Source organism: Notothenia coriiceps, unplaced genomic scaffold (genome assembly GCF_000735185.1).
Source record: "Notothenia coriiceps isolate Sejong01 unplaced genomic scaffold, NC01 NC01_scaffold00031504, whole genome shotgun sequence".
NCBI classification, from domain to species: Eukaryota; Metazoa; Chordata; class Actinopteri; order Perciformes; family Nototheniidae; genus Notothenia; species Notothenia coriiceps.
In genome coordinates this window covers 412-21992 of record NW_011364205.1, presented here as the reverse complement: position 1 = coordinate 21992, position 21581 = coordinate 412, and the positions used below count along the sequence as shown (strand labels likewise).

At 39.2% G+C, this 21581-nt stretch overlaps 1 protein-coding gene across 1 annotated transcript; it reads right to left on the bottom strand.

Annotated features, from left to right (window-relative positions):
• Positions 1 to 321: 321 nt before the first annotated feature.
• On the bottom strand, positions 322 to 11316 carry LOC104960114 (zinc finger protein 236-like). The gene is made up of 6 exons (XM_010788079.1): positions 11310 to 11316; positions 10343 to 10515; positions 5882 to 6004; positions 5242 to 5415; positions 3194 to 3365; positions 322 to 356 (listed from the first exon to the last, which is right to left on the bottom strand). Exons 1-6 carry the CDS (start codon positions 11314 to 11316, stop codon positions 322 to 324), a joined length of 684 nt encoding a protein of 227 aa, XP_010786381.1.
• Between the last annotated feature and the right edge of the window lie 10265 nt (positions 11317 to 21581).

Genomic DNA, 21581 nt, shown 5'->3' with positions numbered 1-21581 from the left:
GTTATGTGTTTGAGTAGTCTCTTATCTTTCAAGGTCTACATGATGGAAAGGAGGTTGTATGACTCAGGTTGTATGGTTCATTTACTTTACGTCATCCGTGATCCGTATACTCCATACAGTATGTTAGCAACCTATTACTTTAGTGCACTTTATTTAGTTTAAAAACATTTGGGGAGAGTTTTCCTTCCTTAAATCACGGCTCTTAAGACAAAATGTGTCATATGCTCTAAAGTTGTAAAGCAACATGTTTTCAGATTTCAGATTTACGAGTCTTTTACACTTCTAAATATTTATGAAAAATCTGGAAATACTATGCATATCCTATCCTAGCTCTTTCTTTGAATCACACTGAATGGCTAACGGGGGATATTACAAAGGGACACGTTTGTGTTACACAGGAGGACTTCACTAAATAGTTTGCTAATGTCTCGTTTGCATTAATAAATGTCATGTTCCCAAACAGCAACACCTGTGGGTGTGTTTTGGTGAAAGCACTGTCAATGTGCGGACTGGACCACAATGTTTTAGTGAAGTGCTCTGAAGACATCATTTAAATGGCAGGTTCTCCCAGTGCATACTTACTATGGGAAGAGCTTCGTGGTTATATAACACATCCCAACAGTACTGTAAAGATAAAAGCAGCAGGTACAAAGGGTGGGGGCTCTGTCATTAAATTAAAATAAGAAAATAAGCTTCAGTGTCTGTAGCTCTTCATGTTGTAAGGCTATGAGGGCATCAGCAAGGGATGTTTACGAGGCAACTGCAGAGCAGCAGCAATCGATTACTCTTGAAACTAATTTGATACAAAAAGGGCCACTAAAATATGAATGTGTCCTGCATTTCGATGTTTTAATTTCATGAAATATATTTTGCTGTAGGACGGACAAAAGGACATTACTTGAGCCCTTGAGAAACTGGGATGAACATTTTAATGACCAAAGTGATTAAAAAAGGACCTATTATGCTTTTAGGGGTTTCCCCTTTCCTGTAGTGTGTTGTATAGGTTGTTGTGCCTTTTTAAAGCATGGACACATGTCACAGTCGAGGCACAAAATACAAATAAGAACCTGAAAATTAGCATAATTGAGCCCTTTAATCTTTTAATCGAGACAAATAATCTGCACATTGATCGATAATGAAGACATTTTTGTTGCAGCCCTAGAAATATTGTCCCCCTGCCTCTGTATGAATTTATTAACAGGGCTATGCCTCACCATGTTATCTCTGTGGTCTTGTGTCAAATGTTTTGCATTATTTGACTGTTTATCACAGACAACAGACACCTACATTTTTGTAGCATATGCCTAAGAATTACATAATATTGTCTTTATAAACAAAGTCTATACAACCACACTGCATTGTGGAGTTTGTAGGTGCTGAAAAACCAGGCTGAAGTGAAAGGGATCAACGGATGAATGAAAAGAACCAGCCCACGAGGCGAGAAAGAGTGCGAGGAAATGGAGAGCCGCAGGGATCACAAACAGGGAAACAGGGGAGGAAAAGAGCGCACATGCAGGAGAGCGATTTGTGCACATGCCTGAACGACACCAGACATCAGCTGATCTGCCCTGCTGCTCGGTATCCATGACAACGCTGTCTCCTGGGAAGTTGGCATGACAACCGCGGGAGGAGAGAAGTGGAGAGAAGAGAGAGGGGAGAGGGGAGAGGGGAAAGACAGCACTGGATAGGGAGAGGGGTGAGGTGGGGGTGGGTGGGTGTAGGAAAAGAATAGGAAGTGAAAGATGGTGGGATGAGTCACTGATGCAGAATGGATTTTTCACCATTTCTTCACCAGAATTTGTTTAATGATCTCACTTTTGCTGCACAGGGATTAATTAGCTTTTAAGTCATTTGGTAGACAGTAGTTGGCCCTTCACGGTAAGCATCTATCAGCTGTTATGCTCCCCTGCAGGAGGAGCAGTAAATAATAGGGCAGCCAGAGGGGATGCAGCGGTGTTAGCTTATCAGTGCTAATCAACAACGAGCTAACTGCTTCCCCTCCGTTTGACCTTCTCAGATCGATAGCTCCGCGTCACGCTGCCGTGGGCTACTATACATCTCTATCTCGCCCTTCTCACCCCCCTTTCTCTCTTTAGACTTCTTCTCACCTGCCTTAACAGATTTTCACCTTGACCAATTCACTCACCCACATACTTGACATTTAAAATGGCCCGGGGTTATGGACACAGTAGGGGAGTGGTTCTAATCACTGAAGGGATGGTGACTAGAAGATTGAATGGCACCTTGAGGCTGACGACTAAATGATGTTAAACGATAAGGCCGGCCATTTCCTATACTTCTCACAGTTAATAAATCCAGTGAAATAACTAAACCAAAAGCACTTTCCTGTATAGAAAATGTAACTCAAACATGGGTTATTTTGTGGATAAACACTCATTTTAAGCTCTATTGCGTTTTTACTGCATATTTACAGTATGTGGGATTGAGAAAGAAACTACAGTATGGCTGCATTTGAAGATGTTACTATGCCGATTATTTTCTTGATTTATCGCTTAGTCTATATAATGTCTGAAAAATGGGCCCCAGTTTCAAAGCCTTCACATGTCTTATCAGTCCAAAACCTAAAGATATTTACGAAATATGATGGTAACCAAATATGGAATTTTCCATATTTAAAGTGGACCTATCATGCTATATTTGAAACATATATTATACTGATAGGTGGAGAGTTGCCCATATAGGCGGAGCACCCCTTTTCTGAGGTCAGAAAAATTCAAATAATAATCAGCTCCGTTGCAGCCCCGTTTTTAGAGATTTGGGTACGGAGGAAGAGAGAGAGGGTTGTGTTTTCTGACACTTGGTGAGTTCCCTGACACACCGGGGACACATATGCATGTTTAAAAGACGTACAAAAGTGCATTTGGCATGATAGGTCCCCTTTAATTAAGAGTCCTTAAACAGTCATTTCCTTTTATAATTACATCAAAACCTTATATTGCAAACACATCTTCAAATTATCTCACTCTATCTGCAAATGTGTAACAGATTTATTCATAAATAACTGAACTGATTTATTAGTTATCTAACTTAAAATGTCTTAGTTTCAAGTCGTGAATTCATTAATAATTGTACTGAAAGGCAACAACAAACCTACTGAACTTCAACACTATGTCAAAATCTCTCGTCATTGTGATAAGATGCTTTTGTGAATGTCGTGTAATACCGCTCCTACCTGGCATTTGTATGGGTTTCTTGAAAATGCTCCTTTTCTTTTCCCTGAATGGTTTGTCGTGAATTTGAACTCTCCTGCTCTCTCCGGTTCTGCCCTCCGTGCTCTGGTTCTCTCTGGATGTGTTGTCGCTCTGCGGCTGGACCACACTCAGCCCACTGTTCTCCAGAGCTTGCTACGAAAGGAACATAAGAAAAACTGCTCAAACACCACAGCTTAAAAACGCCTTCATGTAACACAATCTACATTAAGGGTAATGCGAGTCAAATCCTACAATAGAATGTTTCCTAAATAACATACAACACCTAATCACTTAAAGAATAATAAACTCCGCCAGGCCTATGCCACGCCATTTTACCAGCCTGTAGGGGTTGCAAATAATTTCCTTCATCTTGGCTAAGAACAAGCCTTAACTACAATCAGAAATCATGTATTAGTCCCACAGTGGGGAAATGTACATTGTCATAGCAAAGAGAAATTGCCAATAAAAGTAAAAAGAAATAAGAAGCAGATTAACATATTATATGTGAACATATGAAAGTAGTAAAGTAGAAGCCATTAATGACACAAATTCATTGTAAAAAAGTATAAATTGCATCTCGCACTCATTTCCCAACAGGGTTGTTACAGTGTGAGGTAGTGAAGTAGCAGCCCTGTAGCTTGTGTTCATGTGACAAATAAAGCCTTTCAATTTAAATGTGTTATTATAGCCTGTATTTGTGTTCGGCATGCTGCAGTGCACAATAAAGCCTTTGTATGGTGGCTCAGAAAACTGACCATAGAAAAGTTTGGGGGGTATTTTGTTAAAGGAGGATGAAAGTGTAATTAAGGAGCACTATTGGAGTGACTTTGATGGTTATTGGACTAAGGACGACGCAAGTGGAAACAATTCACAAAGGGATTAAAACACTTAAAGTAATCCGGATTTTGCCAATGTGTTTATGTGGATTCAAAAGTCGTAAATAATCTACAAAATGGAGGAGACCGATCTGATCGGAGCAACTGTGACAAATAATCCAACTGAAATCGGCATGGACAATGACTACAGTATGTTTTTAAAAATGCCTGGTTTGGACACTCTACGCGCAGAAGAAACATTTCTATTAAAGAAAGAATTATACATTTCTGTCTTTTTATGCCTTTATTAGCTACTAACTTGAATTTGTATTCAAATAAATTAATCAATTAATTATTATATTTTATTGTAATGTGGAGACAAGGCTTTTAGTGACAATCATGCATTGCGTTACAATTATATGTAAAACAATTTTACATAAAAAAAAGTCTGAATATGATATTTGGCCTCAAATCATCTGAGGCATGGCGCCCCCCAGGTTGGGAACCACTGCTGTAGATGATAATCATATGGGAGAAGATCAGTGCCACATGTGCATTTTTCTTTTATCTTACCAAATGTTATTATTTATTTGTTTTGTTCTTAGATTAAAGACAGAATTCTGAGACTTAAGTCAGACTTTATAGAAAAAAAGTCAGAATCTCAGGATCCTAGGATTCTTCTCCTAATTCCAATTTAATTGTATTATGGACTGGTACACTAGAGACTGCCAAGTCCAAGTTAATTAAATCTGGGGGCCTTGGATCGCCGATTGGATCGGACATAGTTCAAGAAAATGTTTTTGGCTCTTCTCAATATGAAATTATATTTGATTGATTTAAATCTTTGTGGAGATTTTCATTCGGTGGAGCAGTTTTGATTTAAAAGCGGTGGACAAACACTTGTAACATGCATTATTGTAATACTGTAGAGTAATCAGAATCATAGATGTTAAAAACAAAAATAATTTGTCTACTCCCCTTAAAAGTGGTAAAGGAAATAAAGTGTTTGTTTGTATTTTTGCAGATATATTCAATTGTCTTTGGATAGCAGACAGTCTATCATTACACCCAAGTATGAAGATGAGAAGTACGATCTTGATATCTATTTAGTTTTTTGTTATGTTTTATGTATTGTGTTTTATGTCAACTTTAAGACCTGATTACTTTTTGTTATCACCCAATTGATGTAGTGTGGTTGAATGTGCTTTGCTCACCTGCAGGATGTCCTGGTTAATGGCAGTTTCCATGGCAATAGCTGGCTCCGAAGGATGGGGCTGCGCTGCGTCCCCGCCGACCTGCTCAGACAGCTCCAAGAGCTGCTGGATGACATCTGTCACCCCCTCGCCGGCCTCCGACCCCCCGGGACCCTGACCTGTGCTCTCTGTCTCCTGAGGGGGGAGGAGGAGAGGAATAGAGTGAGGTTTGGGCAAAAAGACAAAGAGCTTTAGACAAGATCAGGACAGGTCGAAATTGGAGAGCTGACTAGTATTTAGAAGGGCCTCTCTGCAGTATGAATGAAAATCAGAGGACGTTATTGAAGAGTGAGGTAATTAGGGTCTACACCAGTCTGAATCATTGATACTTTGATTAATCTTGCATCAAGGACAATTAAATAAATCAAAATGCGGCTATGTGTATATAAAGACGCTTGCAATGTTCTTTTATTGACTATTAGATAACCATTATACACCAAGAGCATTTCTTGTGTGGTTACACCTACCTTCGATTGAGTTTTCAACTGGACCTGTCTAAAGTGTATCTGCATTAAATGTATTAACCTTATTCACCAGGGTCAAAATAATTAACATTAACTTGAATATACTAAAGTAAAGCAGGGCTCATTCAGTGTCTTACTGGAGTGTCTGAGGGAACCTCAATCACAGAGATGTGCATCTTGCTGATGTGGGCATTCAGACTGCCCAGCTTCTTGAACACACAGCTGCAGTCCATGCATGGGAACAGCGGTACACCTTTAGTCTGTAAGAGAATATAAAACACATCAAATACATTACCCCTGGCTGCTGAGTAGGCTATTGTGCTGCTAAAGCTCCCCTAAAGTGACTCAACCTAGTCACTGAAAGTATTCCACTTCACAATTAAATGTATGCTGATATTATCCCCGCCTGTCACAGTCCCTGGGGAATTGAGTAAGAGGTGTTCATCTGTTAATGTCATTTGATGGGGATGCTGCTTTCAGCTGCTAGAACTCTAGAATAATTTATTCAGTGAGCAAATCCCTGATTTTCTCACTGAATAAATTATTTGTTTGCCAAACCTCGGAGATAATATATAAAGATTACGGAGCACCATTTCACACGGTGATGAGTTCAAATTATAATTTCAGAATGAAGATGGAAAGATACTGCATTTGGTGCTTTACTTTTGTTTGCTGTGTAATGATACAAGCTGCTTATTTATTGTTTATATATTTGAATACATTTTTAAAGAAATAAAGGTTTTGTGGATGTATTGCCTTTTTTTTTTTTTTTTTTTACAATAATCCAATACGACTGGTATGTCTGACTTCAATAGTCATAAGCATGATCCTGCTGTTTATTTTGGAACTGTTTAAGTGTGTGCCGTTCATAGGTATAAATCTAGAGTACTTGCACCCATTAGAGGGTATTTTACTATGATCTATAATAACATATGTAGGAGTAAGAAAGTGTTCTCTTGTGAATGTCACTTACCTCATAGCTCCTGATTTATTACAGCACAAAGTGGATAATGCAAAGCAGGCATGCCCTTATAAATGCCATGTAGTTGTATTTTTTTTTTTCAATCTCAAGTACAATAACATTTTGATAATCAGGGGTTCAAAACGAATTATTGTAGAGGCTAAGCCAACGCTTTAAGCCGCTGAGGTGCTGCTTTGATTACGTAATGGACGTACACTTTAGCTCGTCTGGTGAATAAAAGTCAGATAGCATTTTTTCTAGCTGAACCTTTAGTCCATTTATTTTCCACTTTTGTTGTCCATTAAACTTGAATCAGCTTCCGTCACCATACGAAATTACATTTCAAAAACGTTTTGGCAATCCGGTGGAACCCGATTGATTAAACATTGGTTCCTACTTTTAAACCCAGAGCGCTAATTGGCTTCAACAATTATTCTCCAACTCCAATCTAAGTATTAAGTTACAGTAGTGTACAGTGCTCCAGCCACTGAATGTTACTCTGTTTCTTGACATTAGCAATATTTTGCTTTCTGTTTGATTTATTTAATGAGTATGTGGACAGCTGACTTGGCAATAAACCTTCATTTGATTCAGAATCCGACATGGGAAGAAGGTTGTGTTGACTTTTAATTTAGAAAGTGTGGAGTTTGTTGTCTTTGGGGGATGCAAATATCAAGATCAGGTGCAGGGATAATATGATCAAGTTTGGCTAATTTTTCTAGTTATTTGGAGTACATTTTAAAATGATGTTCACAGAATCCTAGAACTTAAGCAGGGATGAGTAACATGCTGAACTTATAGAGGGGGGATTAACTTGACAATTGAACCACTGACATAAAAGATTGAAAAGCCAGCAAGTGGGTGGAAAACAACGTTTTAAGTGACGCTACTTGAAAAACTGATTAGAACTGTAGGAGCAGAGAGAAATCCATACGAGCAAGTGAGACTGTTGAGTGCGCAGCCTAAAAGAAATCACGATTTATGGTGATTGCTTTTCCATGAGAGGCTAACCACCGGTGAAGTGGAAGATGTCAGTGTCAGTGGGCAGAAGAGGAAGTAAGGGAAAGGTGGCTGAGATAGGAAAGGATGCCTTTCAAGTTTGTGAGGGTGTCTGGGCATATCAAGAAACTCCAGTAATCACCATCAGGATGGTACTTGTATGTGGCAACAGGGTAAAGAATGAGTGTGTATGAGAAAGCGTGTGGGATGAACAGACGGTCATTTCTTGTGGGGCAAAGACATGTGCTTTTACTGAAGGGGTAATTGTAACAAAAAGTTCAAGCCAGAAATGATGGCTACGGTCCACTAGAAAACAAATCAATCACATGTCTTTTTCTAACCAGTTTTCCTTTTGAGTATTTCATTAGGAAAAGACCACTACAGTGTTAAGAGAATCCAATTATGCTCAGACAAGGTCCTGTAATTTATTTTTACTTTTTCTGCTTAGGCAGGTTCCTAACGGAGCGAAATGACCCAGAAGAACCTAAGTGGATGAATGATAAGAGCTAAAGGAAAAGTGGTGAGGGAAAGACATAGGACCAGAATTGTTTTGGACAATTTGACCGCAGCCATGCAGTTTAGCTTTACTTTGGTAAAGGATTATCCATTGTATCATATGCTAGGATGTCCTTTGCACTTAGATACTTCCTGGTCATTTAACTTAGTTAGAAACCTTTTCAAACAAAAAATATGAGAGGGGGAAATGATGGAAATCATAAATAGGTAGAAGATTTTTGTATATAAGGTTCTAATGTCCTTGATTGTGCTAGTGAGTTTGAAACATATTTGGTTGTTGACGGATATTGATATTTGTGGGTATTAAAAAAGTGGTGAAATATATTTTCTTTCAAAGAAAGTCAAAGGCAGAATGTATAGTATATTTAAGTTAATGGGCTTTTTGAATGGGTGATGTTAAATTAAAAACGTTCTTTGGTGAACACAAGCTTAAGTGATTCAAGTTGTGTTCTGCAAAAATAAAATACAAAAAGCATGAAAGTGCTGTTCGCCTGTGAAGATTAACTTGCTTTAAAAAATGTGTAAGTATATAAAATGTATGTTCGCCTAAAGGCATATTTTAGGCAATAATCCAAAACTGTTACAATACTTTTAGATATACAGGAGTCACCATTGAATTTCAAATAACTGAAAGCACATGAAATCACTTGGGGTGTTTTTAGATTTTTATTCTGGAGCTCATTTGTGTAATTCTTGAGCAGACAGTGTTGCTGTCTCAACACGCCTACAGACACCTAAAACCCTTCATTAAATTGGAAACAAATTGATTTTACTCCCCTGGCTACCAAGTAAACATCTGCTCATGAAATCTGTTGTGAATAACATGTGACCATAATTTATTCATAAAGTCAGTCAAACCATGAGGACTAACTCTATCTGGAACACAAAGCTGAAGGACACTTGTCAAAATTGGATGCATTATTCAAATGGCCCTGCTGTTTGGCTTTCCAGAAGTAATTTAATCAACCGGCCCCATCATGGGCTTTTAGTATGGAATACACAATGATGTGAGAAGTTGAGGAGAATACAAATAAAATTCCATGTTTCAAATAGTTGTAATTTAATTAGTAAAATAAGGGGAAGTGAACCCATAAGAGGACATGAATGTCTATCAAGACACATTGTTTCCAGGTGGATGGGGCAAACCAGCCATCCAATAAGTTTTCATAAGCATGACTGCTCATAACAGTGAAGTGCGAGAGTATTTTTATTCTGTCAGTTTGTTTGCTTTTTAGGCGCGCACTGCGGAAATGATAAGAATGTGTGAATATTTTTTGTACGGTTGCACCAATTTCCTGTGTCTTTTTTGTATATTATTGTTGTCACGGCTTATAAAACCAAATCCAAAGTCTCTGAGGGGCGGGACATCTCAGAGCAGTTGACCTATCACAACAGAGCCGGCCAGCTAACCAATCAGAGAGGACTGCGCTCTGGTTTCAGTCAGAGGGTGAAAAGAGGTGCTGCAGCACAGGCAGTATGAGAGAAATAAAGAGCTGTTTCAACATTAAAGCAGGGAGACATGTCACAGGAGAGGCAGAAAACACAAATATGAAGCTGAAAATAATAGGGTCCTTTCAAAACAAACTTCGGTGGATGAGGCCCATTTTTTCTACAAAAAGTTATATTTCAGTTATAATGTAGCCTCTAGCGGAGATGAGCCTTTACATCTCCAGATTATTTTTCTTTTTAAAATGGTAGCCTTAAGACAGCTCCCATAACTTTCTCTGGAGCCACAAAAGGCATTATAACTTTATTTCCCCCCACAAATGCAGTAAGACTCCAAAGACACGTCAAATCTGAGGATTTGTGTAGTGATGGGTGTATCAAACCTGTCTTACCATATCGGTAAGACAGAGTTATGAAAATGTGCAATTTATCTATTTTATAATCACTTTAATTCCTCACTGTTCGATGTACACACTGGTGCTAAACCCATTGTTTAATTTTTATAAAAAAATGCACACAATTTTGCATTAAAGGAAAACTCGTTTACACTCTTAAAATAAAATAAAAGCACTGTTTTGTAGTTTATTTTATTACTGCAATACTCAACATGCTCATTAAATAGGGTGTCTCATTACACAGAGATATCTGAGGTGTGAGTGTTTCTCTGTGCTCTTACCTCGGAGTGAACTCTCTGGACGTGGGAGTGCAGGTTTCCTTTCTGGGAGAAGGAGGCCGGGCAGAACATGCAGAGGTGAGGTTTCTCTCCGGTGTGCCGCACCATGTGAGTCTGCAGCACCACCTTCTGGTTGAAAGCCTTCCCGCAATGTGAGCACTTATAGGGTCTCTCACCTGAAAGGAAAGGGTAAAGTCAGGGCAAAGAGACGGAAACAACTGTGATCATTTTACTAAGGTCTTTTCCGGAATCAATATGAATGACTTGGAAAAAAGGTAAATAGTAAAGACTATGGATGGCTACTTAAACCCATCATCATCTAACTCTACTCATATTCATTAAAGCAGGTTTTAAAGCAGGTTACTGCATTAGACCAGTAAGTAATTGTGACTCTTTTTGATTAAAAAAACTAAAACCTTTTCTTCATTATTTAAACTGGATAAATAAACAATAACTTACTGTAAATATTATATTTTACACATATCAGAATTAAATCATTTTTGTTCTATTGCAGTTTCATAGTGGTTGTATTTTTAGCAATGTAATATAAATAGTAAAATGATTACACATGAAACCTAGGGCAATATATCTCTATGTTATCGACATTGTTTTATGATACTAGATATCTTAATGTATTTTAGAAACAGTTATATACTAACGGTACGTCCACACAGCAGCTTTAAAAAAAAATCTTCCAACGCTTCTCTGCTATGGATGTATAATAAGAACTGCATACAGCATGGGAGGCGGGGCCTCATTCATTTCTATGAGAGTTGCTCATTGGCGCATGTCACGACCCGATCTGCAGCTCTGCCCGATCTGCAGTGCGCATGTGCGAGATGGTCCGCCATATTGGACAACTCCGGACGGCAACCCAAGTAGGACACTTGACACAGTGGCTTTTGGCAAAGTGACAGCGCATGATGATAAAATGGCCCAACTTTTGAGAGAGCGAAACGTCCCAGATTACCCGGCATGCCTGAGAAGTACCCGAATGTGTGCTCATAGCGCATGCGCTACTTTAACCAAAATGCTCGTTCACACATCACGCACGTCAATTTGCGTACACGTAACAGCACCACACGTTCATGACAGCATGGTAATGATTTGTTATTATGATGGATTTGATATTAACGAGGCAGCAGTTAGCAGCTAGCGGCTAGCTAGTAATTATGCTAATGTACACATCAATCGTTATGTACTTATATTACGCTGTAACAGGATCTAGTGATATCCAAGCAACAGAGCTTCATTTAGCATGAAAGAATGATTGCACTGTATATATATATAGATATATACAGTGGGGCAAAAAAGTATTTAGTCAGCCACCAATTGTGCAAGTTCTCTCACTTAAAAAGATGAGAGAGGCCTGTAATTTTCATCTAAGGTATACCTCAACTATGAGAGACAAAATGAGAAAAAAAGCCAGAAAATCACATTGTCTGATTTTTAAAGGATTTATTTGCAAATTATGGTGAAAAATAAGTATTTGGTCACCTACAAACAAACAAGATTTCTGGCTCTCACAGACCTGTAACTTCTTCTTTAAGAGCCTCCTCTGTCCTCCACTTGTTAACTGTATTAATGGAACCTGTTTGAACTCGTTATCAGTATAAAAGACACCTGTCCACAACCTCAAACAGTCACACTCCAAACTCCACTATGGCCAAGACCAAAGAGCTGTCAAAGGACACCAGAAACAAAATTGTAGACCTGCACCAGGCTGGGAAGACTGAATCTGCAATAGGTAAGCAGCTTGGTGTGAAGAAATCAACTGTGGGAGCAATTATTAGAAAATGGAAGAAATACAAGACCACTGATGATCTCCCTCGATCTGGGGCTCCACGCAAGATCTCACCCCGTGGGGTCAAAATGATCACAAGAACGGTGAGCAAAAATCCCAGAACCACACGGGGGGATTTTTGCTCACCGAGCAAATAACGAGTTCAAACAGGTGCCATTAATACAGTTAACAAGTGGAGGACAGAGGAGGCTCTTAAAGAAGAAGTTACAGGTCTGTGAGAGCCAGAAATCTTGTTTGTTTGTAGGTGAACAAATACTTATTTTCCACCATAATTTGCAAATAAATTCTTTAAAAATCAGACAATGTGATTTTCTGGAATATTTTTTTCTCATTTTGTCTCTCATAGTTGGAGGTATACCTAGGATGAAAATTACAGGCCTCTCTCGTCTTTTTAAGTGGGAGAACTTGCACAATTGGTGGCTGACTAAATACTTTTTTGCCCCACTGTATATATAGTGTAATAAGCTTCTTAGTGCAATAAGAAGCTACAGGGACGTTAATCTAACGTCGGTATTATTAACTTTATTTAATANCTCAATTAAGAAATGTACTATCTTGGTTTCTGGGAAGAAAGGATTCACTATGGGTTCAGATAGAAGCCAATACCTTTGACCCGTTGCCAGTGGAAACTCTTATAAGAGTTTCCACTGGCAACGGGTCAAAGGTATTGGCTTCTATCTGAACCCATAGTGAATCCTTTCTTCCCAGAAACCAAGATAGTACATTTCTTAATTGAGTTGACCAGAAGTAGTGTACTCAATTCTAATGTGATGTACACAATTAGCTTTTTTGCCTGCCCAACAGCAAATAACCCAAATATATTATGTTTAACAGGAGGCAAAGAAAAGCAAAACAATTTTACAATAAAATGTTCCACCGAAAAAAGGCCTCAAATTTGATATAGAATCGAAAAACACAGATTGGCACCAAGATGTCCTATTACCCATGTTGCTCAGAGTTGCATGCAATAGGGCTGCAAGATCCCTATTTCCTCAGTGTAGGAGCCTTTAGTTATCAACACAAATTACCCCTAATAAGGTGGGCTGCAGTAATGAAAAGTGTCTTCCTTAAGTTTTCTAATATTGTGGGTCGGATAGACGCTTGAGCAGATGGCCTGGCAGATAAATGCCTCCAACACGTCTCATACTCAGAGTAAAACTGATTTGGTGAAACAAGACCAAAAATTATACAAGGAAACGCATCTGAATGTATCATTACCCAACTAATTAACGCTGACTATGGTTCCAATCAATTAAGCCTTTAATATAAATGTAAATGTGATCGACTCCATGTAATTAACTGTGGGTGGATTGCTAGACAGAGAGGCATGGCTTTAGGCTTTAATTCATGATGATTGCGTGAAGTGTTTGTTTCCGAAGTCACATGCTTCACGTCGGAGCTAAATCAGCTAGCTTGTTGTTTAGCCGCAGGAAGCATCCTGTCCTCCCCTGATGGAGGAATTTGTCTCAGCTTTGCAGTCTGCTGAGTGGATATTAATGCACCTGACTGGTTGCCCTGCGGCTGTTTCCTCAACATGCCTTGGCTTAGAAAGACAAATTAAGAGAGAAATAAATGGCTGGAAATCTAAGGCAGGGAATGATAAAAGACATGGAGGAAAGCTAGGGGAAAAGGAAGCGAGATAATAGTATAACAGAGAAAGGAATGGGGGTTTAATGAGCTCCACTTTCTCATGAGATGCGTTTACCTGTGAGGATATTGGTTTCTTCCTGTTTGAAGACCTGTAAAGCAAAACAATCCAACCGCAAAACTGGGATTCCCCTCTGAGCCTGGCTGCTTTCCATTCGTACGTCATTTGGGGGTCTGAGTGGGACAATTCGATTGGACCTTTGGGATTCTGATCAATAAATCTTTACTGCAAGTGATGATTTAAGCCTTGAGTGGGAGACACCGACAGACACCAGATACTGAGAACACCTCAGCAGTCTTTGCTTCGGTACAGTTTTTACAAGAGCTTCAAAAGCTCTTAACACAAAACGGTATACTTAGACTTAATGTAGCATGCAAATTAGAAACAAATGCATTCTTAAGTAGGTAATCCATGATACGTTAAGTTAAAAGTTATTGTTAGATTTGAATATTGTGGGGTGGGTTTTAAAAGGCTTTTATACTGTATGAGATCTATGTTGTTTTGTTTGTGATTTTAACGCCCCTTATAGTGAATTGCCCAGTGCTGTCAACCAAACTTATATCTAAATATATCTAAATTACTTTAAGACGAGGTACGCAATGGTCCTTTTTTTAAAGGATGTACTAAAACAACATGAACTTATACATAATGCACACATAAATATCTACAATTCAATATTTACTGTTGATATCAAACTGTAAAGTCTTACTAACTTGTACTTGCCTATTTTAAGTTGAAATGTATCTGTATCCATTATAAAACAAACAAAATATTTGGCAATATTTAATATGGAAAATGAAGCCTATTGTATTGCTTATGGCAGGGGTCGGCAACTCCTGGCACGCGGCACCGTAACCAGTGGCACACTAGAAATAAGTGTGCAAAATATTTAGATTTTATTTTCGGATCCTGAACGAGACCGCCGCCAGAGCGCGTCTCCCCGTTACCTGCAGAAGGAAGCCATGCACGCAACGCAGCCCCGCTCTCTTTAACTCCAGGTGACTTTCTGCCGCTTTCCTCCGTGGTGCAGTGCTGATCGTTTCACCACAGAGGAAAGCACTTCACTAATTGCAGTACCCATAAGGAGCTGTACAAATATAGCAGTTTTTGCGTGGCTGTGTCTTTAGTTGAAAGCCCAGTGGCGATCTGCTCATCTCTCATCTAAATAATATGCTACAAAGGGGCGGACTGGACATCTGTGTGTTGAACTTTCCTGTCGGCTCCCAGACCGTAGTCGAGGAAACAGGGGGGACGACTCTCTGTCGTCTCCCAGCGCAGAANATCTGACAGCATGACATTTTTCACAAGAGATGGACACAATTTAATACTCACACTATAAAAATATGTGTTACTAAATACAGCTCTGTACACATGTTTTAGCAATAATGTAGTAACCGTTACTTATCACTTGGTGTCAGCCTTTCACCTAACTGCCACATTTCAGCAGATTTGTTAAATGACAAGGCCAAGTCTGGATGCCATGCATTATGAAACATAGAACTCTTATTACACATTTGTACGCTATTCCATTAGAGCAGGGATTCGGCAAACCCTGGCACTGGCACGCGGCACCGTAACCAGTGGCACACTAGGAATAAGTGGAATAAGTGTACAAAATATTTAAATTGTATTTTCGGATCCTGAACGAATCCGCCGCAACGAAACTTTCCTGTCGGCTCCCAGACCGTAGTCGAGGAGGGCAGAAGCAACAAGCTTAAGGTTCAATAACCCACTTTAGCTTAAATGACTGGAGAGGCCGTTGCATTTATTTAGCTGTTCTTCTGTTTCACAAAATACATCACAGACCTCTGTTTTTCTGCTGCCTCGTTTCACTTCCAGAAACATACACACGCTCGCTCTACCATCCACAAACACACATGCACACGCCACACCCCTCTCTCTCTCTTAAAGGGACATCGATCTCATCTCACTCTGCATGACCTTAATATCATAACATGTGTGTTCTGGAGAATCACAGAACGGACGATCGTCCTTATTATTATGCAGTTCAAACCAATTATTTAAATGTGTTTAAATATTCGGCATCATGTAAGTTGCGCTGACATGTCCACACACTGCTTCCCCGCAGCGAGGCTCCCCCCGCCCTCATGTTGATAATTCACGATCGTCGGCACGCTGATAACTATTTTTTTTTGCAATAGCACTTCATATCAAAAAGGTTGCCGACCCCTGGCTTATGGTAATAAAAACGGTAAACCACAGTTTGCATTAATTAACTTTAGCTTAAAAGCCTTTATGGAAAATGTAAGAATTCATAAACAATATCCATCAAGTTTAACATAACCACACTGTTTGGATGTCACATTTCTTTTGAAAAAAAATTGACTATCAGTACCTTTTCATCATGAAGGTTTTTCTTCTCAAACTAAAACGAGATGTGCTGAATACTGAAGTTCAGGTTCTCCCTTTAGTCCCAGTAGAGGTTAAATGTGATGAATTATAGCCTGGTTCTTCCTCCCCAGTGAATTCACGTCCTCTGGGGTGCGCCAACTTGAATTCCATGATGTGCATCTGCGTCTGTATGCTCTTCATTTGTGTTTATAGTACATATGGTTATGTGATCTGTTTCTCAACACACATCGCTGCCTTTTCACATGTTTGTGTTCCTCTGTACAGCATGTACATGTTCATCTGTGTTTAATTGTGTGTCCTCTGCCTCTCTTTGTCCCAGGTGACCGGGGTGAGCGTGTCCCCTGGGAAGGACCAGCTGGTGGTGTTCCACACTAAGGACAGCAGGGACCTGGTGGTGTGCCTGCAGGGCATGGTGCCCGCCAATGAGAGCCGCATCGGGGAGCTGGTTGGCACCCTACTTAGCCACTTCAAGAGGTAAGTGCTGGGGCAGTAAAGGGCAACAAGCGGTTAAAGGAGCTACATTGGTGGTTTATCAATATATTTGTAACTGCTGAAATGATGCTCAAGGTCTTAAATAGCTGGTTAAAGTTCAGGTTAACACAACCTTTTGTTTTTCTAGTTTTTGCTCAGATAACCACTTTGACTTAGTAGTAATCATTTTATTTCTCAACTTAAACCAATGCGCTGTATTTAGTTCAGCCTCCAGCAGTATTGCAGATCAAAGGTAGTCTAAAATAACAATTACTTATTTCTGAAGGTAACAGCGCTAGGGATTAAGATAAGATAAGATAGTACTTTATTGATCCCAATTTGGGAAATGTTTGCATTTGAAGCAGCATATTACATATATTACATATTACATTATACAGTATATCGCTAATTGACTGAATCATTTTCTTTTCTTTTTTTTCTACATCGCTATTAGGGCACTTTAAACTACATTGCTATAATAAACAATATGTTATTTAGCTCTCCAGAATTATTTAGAGATGTTTGACGTGAAGTGGTATGTCTGCGAACCTTCTCTTTTCTATAATTCTAACATCACGCATCTCCATTATCTCGCCTTTTACAGCAGGATTATGAGTCAGATGTAGAGCACGTCACAGATGTCCTCACTTGATTCCCAACATTTAAACCAAGCTTGAGAGTCTCTTAAGAGAGGACATTGTGAAGACTACTGGTCATTATGTTCTCCACCTCTTCAGCAGAGAAAATCATAAATATAGATTCAATCCTTTCATCGCACTGGCACCTTCTCTTACGTTCTGATTCACTGAGGTTCACTTCAGGACTGTCCCTTTTCATATTGCTCTCAGAACTACAAAACATGATGCACAAAGTAAATCCACTGTTAAAAACCTTTTGGAAATCAAAGAATGGACACAATTAACAACCTTTAAAAATCATTCAAATGAACATTAGGTGTGGGAAAAAAGTATTGCATCGTGAACACGAGGTACCATCTCAGTATCTCCTCCTTTCTTTATTGAATTTGAGCTCAGTTCACATGAGGTCTTTCCTACTGCAGCAAATCTACTTGTCATCACCACTTACATCAGAACAAAATCAAGGACGCACCATCTTCCTTTAACACCAGACTCACTTCACTCTTTTTTGTTCATTTTACAAAATGAACCACTCAAGTAAACGTTGAAGCTTTTGTTTATGTTATAAAATGAGTAGCTGTCACGTGTTATTAATTGTGTAGCATTACAATCTTCAGCAAATGTTAACAAGCACTCCATCCCTGTCATTACAAGCCGCTTACACATGGTTAAGTATCACATCAGCAGGGAGCTCTCTACTCCTTGAGCTGCTTCTTATTTCAAGCTCCAGCAAAACATTTCTGAATAAAATACATTGAATTCATTCCCACTTTCATCCTGTAGTTTAATCCCAGGAGAGGTTGACACTGTCACCTTAGTTTACATTGATGTACACAAACAGAAATGGAGGAAAAAGGAAAAGAAAATGCTGCTGAAATGTTAGAAAACCCTCACATCAGGAGGCATTTACATTACATTACATTACATTACATTAGTCACTTGTTAGACGCTTTTATCCAAAGCAACTTACATACTCAATACTCAATCATTTAAAAGCTATGGGGCTGGCTGATGTATTGTAGAGAACTGCATCAGTCCTTCAGGGTCATGTTTGTTGGCAGACATGTCCTGTGTGGAGGTCAGACAAGCCTAGATTCTTTTTTTCCATTTACTGCATAGAGAACATCTGCAAGTCCAACCTTGTTTCCCTAGTTTAGCCCAGAGCACTTTGTTTTAATCACTGGAATGTATTGGTCATTCAATCAATCTCTACTGCTAGAAATAGCTCCATGTTGTTGGGATTTCTCCTCATTGCCCTCTTGGTTTGCTCTGTGAGCAATACAAGATTTTATTTAGGTCTGTCTAGTGTATTAGTTGGTGCAAAATGTATTTGCACCAAGCAGGAATCACCATAGTTGAATATCAAAGTCAATGCTAAAGCTGAAGTTCCTCTAATGACTGATAGATGCTCTGATTACCAGGGGTGACGAATGTTCATTTGAAATAGTCATTTGAAAGTAAAGACAGTAAGTTGGGGCAAAGAGGTTATTTCCATCACTGCTTGTGGGATTCAATTACTAGATGGTGTATAGTTATGGTGTGTTGAAGGGGCTAAATCATTTCTCTCTAATCTTTTGAAAAAATGACGCAACAAATGTTTTGGGTTTTTTCCACACAAGACATTATAGTTTTTATAGCCAATTGCAATGACTTCTAATGTGGATTGTTGTTCTTTCTAGAATACAGTTGTATTAACAGAGGCTGTCCTTCACACATTAGCATGCTAACATGCTGATGTTGCATGCTCACCATCTTAGTACCTAGTACTATCTAGAGTGCTAAATATTTGCTAATTATTACTAAACAGAAAGGTGAATTTGGTTTTTGGTATTTAAATACAATTTTGATCAAATTGTTGTACTGGATGAAAAGTCAGGAACCACAGTGGTAGAATGTACCCTTAGGGGATCATCAATATATATAACAGTTTGTGACAATTCATCCAATAGTTGTTTAAACTAATGTCACCTTCATGGTAACGTTAGAAGCAAAGACAGGGGACCACTAAAGTAAATTCATCCTCTGGGGAGCATGAAACATTTCATTGTAATCCATCTCACAGTTGTTGAGAGATACTACCCATCTTTGCCAAACTATAGATTTCTGGCACCCATTTCTAAACATCCCTTTTAAAAAGACAAAGTCAACAACAAAACTCGAAATGCAAAATAAGAGTTTAATTATAACAAAACAAAATCAAAGAGTAAAAAACATTGTAGTCCTTTCAGATATTTTGATGACTATACATCTGCTGTGATTGCTGTTTTGATAAAGCTTTTCACTGATTATTCAATTGACTTCTCCACGATAGTCTGGCACATGTATTGATTCACGTGTTCATGTTTACCTCTCTTTGTGTGTATAATTATGTGAGGGAGACAGACGGGGCGTGTGCATGCAGACAGATGTGTGTATGCGCGTGCTGCTTCACCTGTGTGTAGGGGAGTTGTGCCTCTGCTCCATCATTGCCAGTCTGTGATGCTATCTTGTTCCATTGTGGAGCCCATTTTCTCTGTAGGTGTCTGGCTTTAAAAGGCCCCCTGTAATGACCCTCCATGTGCTCCGCATGCCGACTCATCCATCACTCTACAACACCGACAGAACAAAGAGCACATGAGCAAAAATGTGTGTGTTATCCTGATTGGTGAATGTGTGTGTGCATTGGGAGGAATTCCTGCAGGGCTCTCTGCACTCATGCAACTGTGTTAGTGCATCTTGAGCGTGCAGCGTCCGCGCCGCTGCAGCTCCCTGTAGATGAGGCTTTAACCTTTATCTCCCCTTCAGCATGCTGCAGAGTGCACAATATGCACATTGGCGAGCAGGGAGAAGGGCAGCTTACAGCAGCAACAAAGCAACACGTTATCCTCCTCAAAGTGACAGCGAGGCCAACGCAGAGTGACACCGCTGCTGGGAATAAACCCTTAGCTTTGTGCAGAAACCTCACATTTCTGTGAGGCTGGATTTGTTTTTGACAGTTTCTAAATCCGTATGGCATTAATCTGTTATTTTTGTATGTTATTCTGAATTTTGAGGGTTAGACATGGCTGTTTGAAAGCAGTAACTTATCAATACCTCAACGATTTGCTTCATTCTGAAGTGATTCATAGATTTTGGCGACACATGCATAAGAAGATAACCTCCTTATGGAACATGACGCTTTAGTTGTCTGAAGAAATCCAGAAATACTTCTTCTTATTTTGCATTAAGGAGTGGGGGGGATTAGATTCCCATGCCTTCAGCCTCCCTCCTCCACACTCCATCCTTCCTTCTCCCCTCGCTCTCCTTCGTGCCTTTTTTCTATTTTAGACTACATCCCTTTTGTACTGATCTCAGTCTCAAGAACCCCTCGCAGCCCCCCCTCTCCTCTCTCTCAATCTCCCCCTTCTTCATTTCTGGAGAGGAGAGGAGGCAATGAAATATTTAAGGCTGTGCTGCTGTTGAGGTCCTATATTTAGATGAGATAGAGCTAGGGGAGACACACACACCTGTTTGTGTGTGTGTGTGTGTGTGTGTGTGTGTGTGTGTGACGCTGCAGCGTTTATTAGCTGCAACACAACCAGTCACCTTGGATCCACCTGAGCTCTCCTGTTGCACATTAACAGGAGCAGACACCTCACTAGGACTTTAACATCTTCCACGATGCGTTAACATTTCATTTAAATGTGTGGTTTTCAAATCGCAGGACTCACAATATTTGTTTAACGGTTAAATATTTGTTACGGTAGGATCTGGATGGATTCGTTACTTGTCTTTTTCTGAAATCGTGCAGACCGATTGTCCTCTCAGGTGTTTTGTATCTAACTCGGCTCTGCACACTTTAAATGCACCTAAATGTAACATGAGGTTAGACATGAGGTGTCTTATAGATATGTCAACATTAGAGCTGCTACGATTAATCAATTTAACAATTAGTTTATTGACAGAAAAACATATTTCAGGTATTTTTTTAAGTGCGAAAATATAAGAAACTGATCTTAAATTGTCGTGCTTTTCTGTTTTATGTCATCAAAGTGAACATCTTTTTGTGTTTGACTGACACAAGATATTTAAAGATATCACGTGAGACGGACATTTTTAGCCTTTTTCTGGCATTTCCTGGATTACAATTCATCGCTTCAGACCAGGGGTCGGAGCATTCGTCCAAAATAAATCGACTAATAATGAATAAAATGAACACATTTGTTGCCATAGTAATTTATGCACTAACTACATTACTACTTGTACTTCAACATTTGAATCATCAGTTCTTCCTCATTTTCCTCAATTGTTCATATTTGGTTTATTAAAATAATGATATTGTGGTCATTG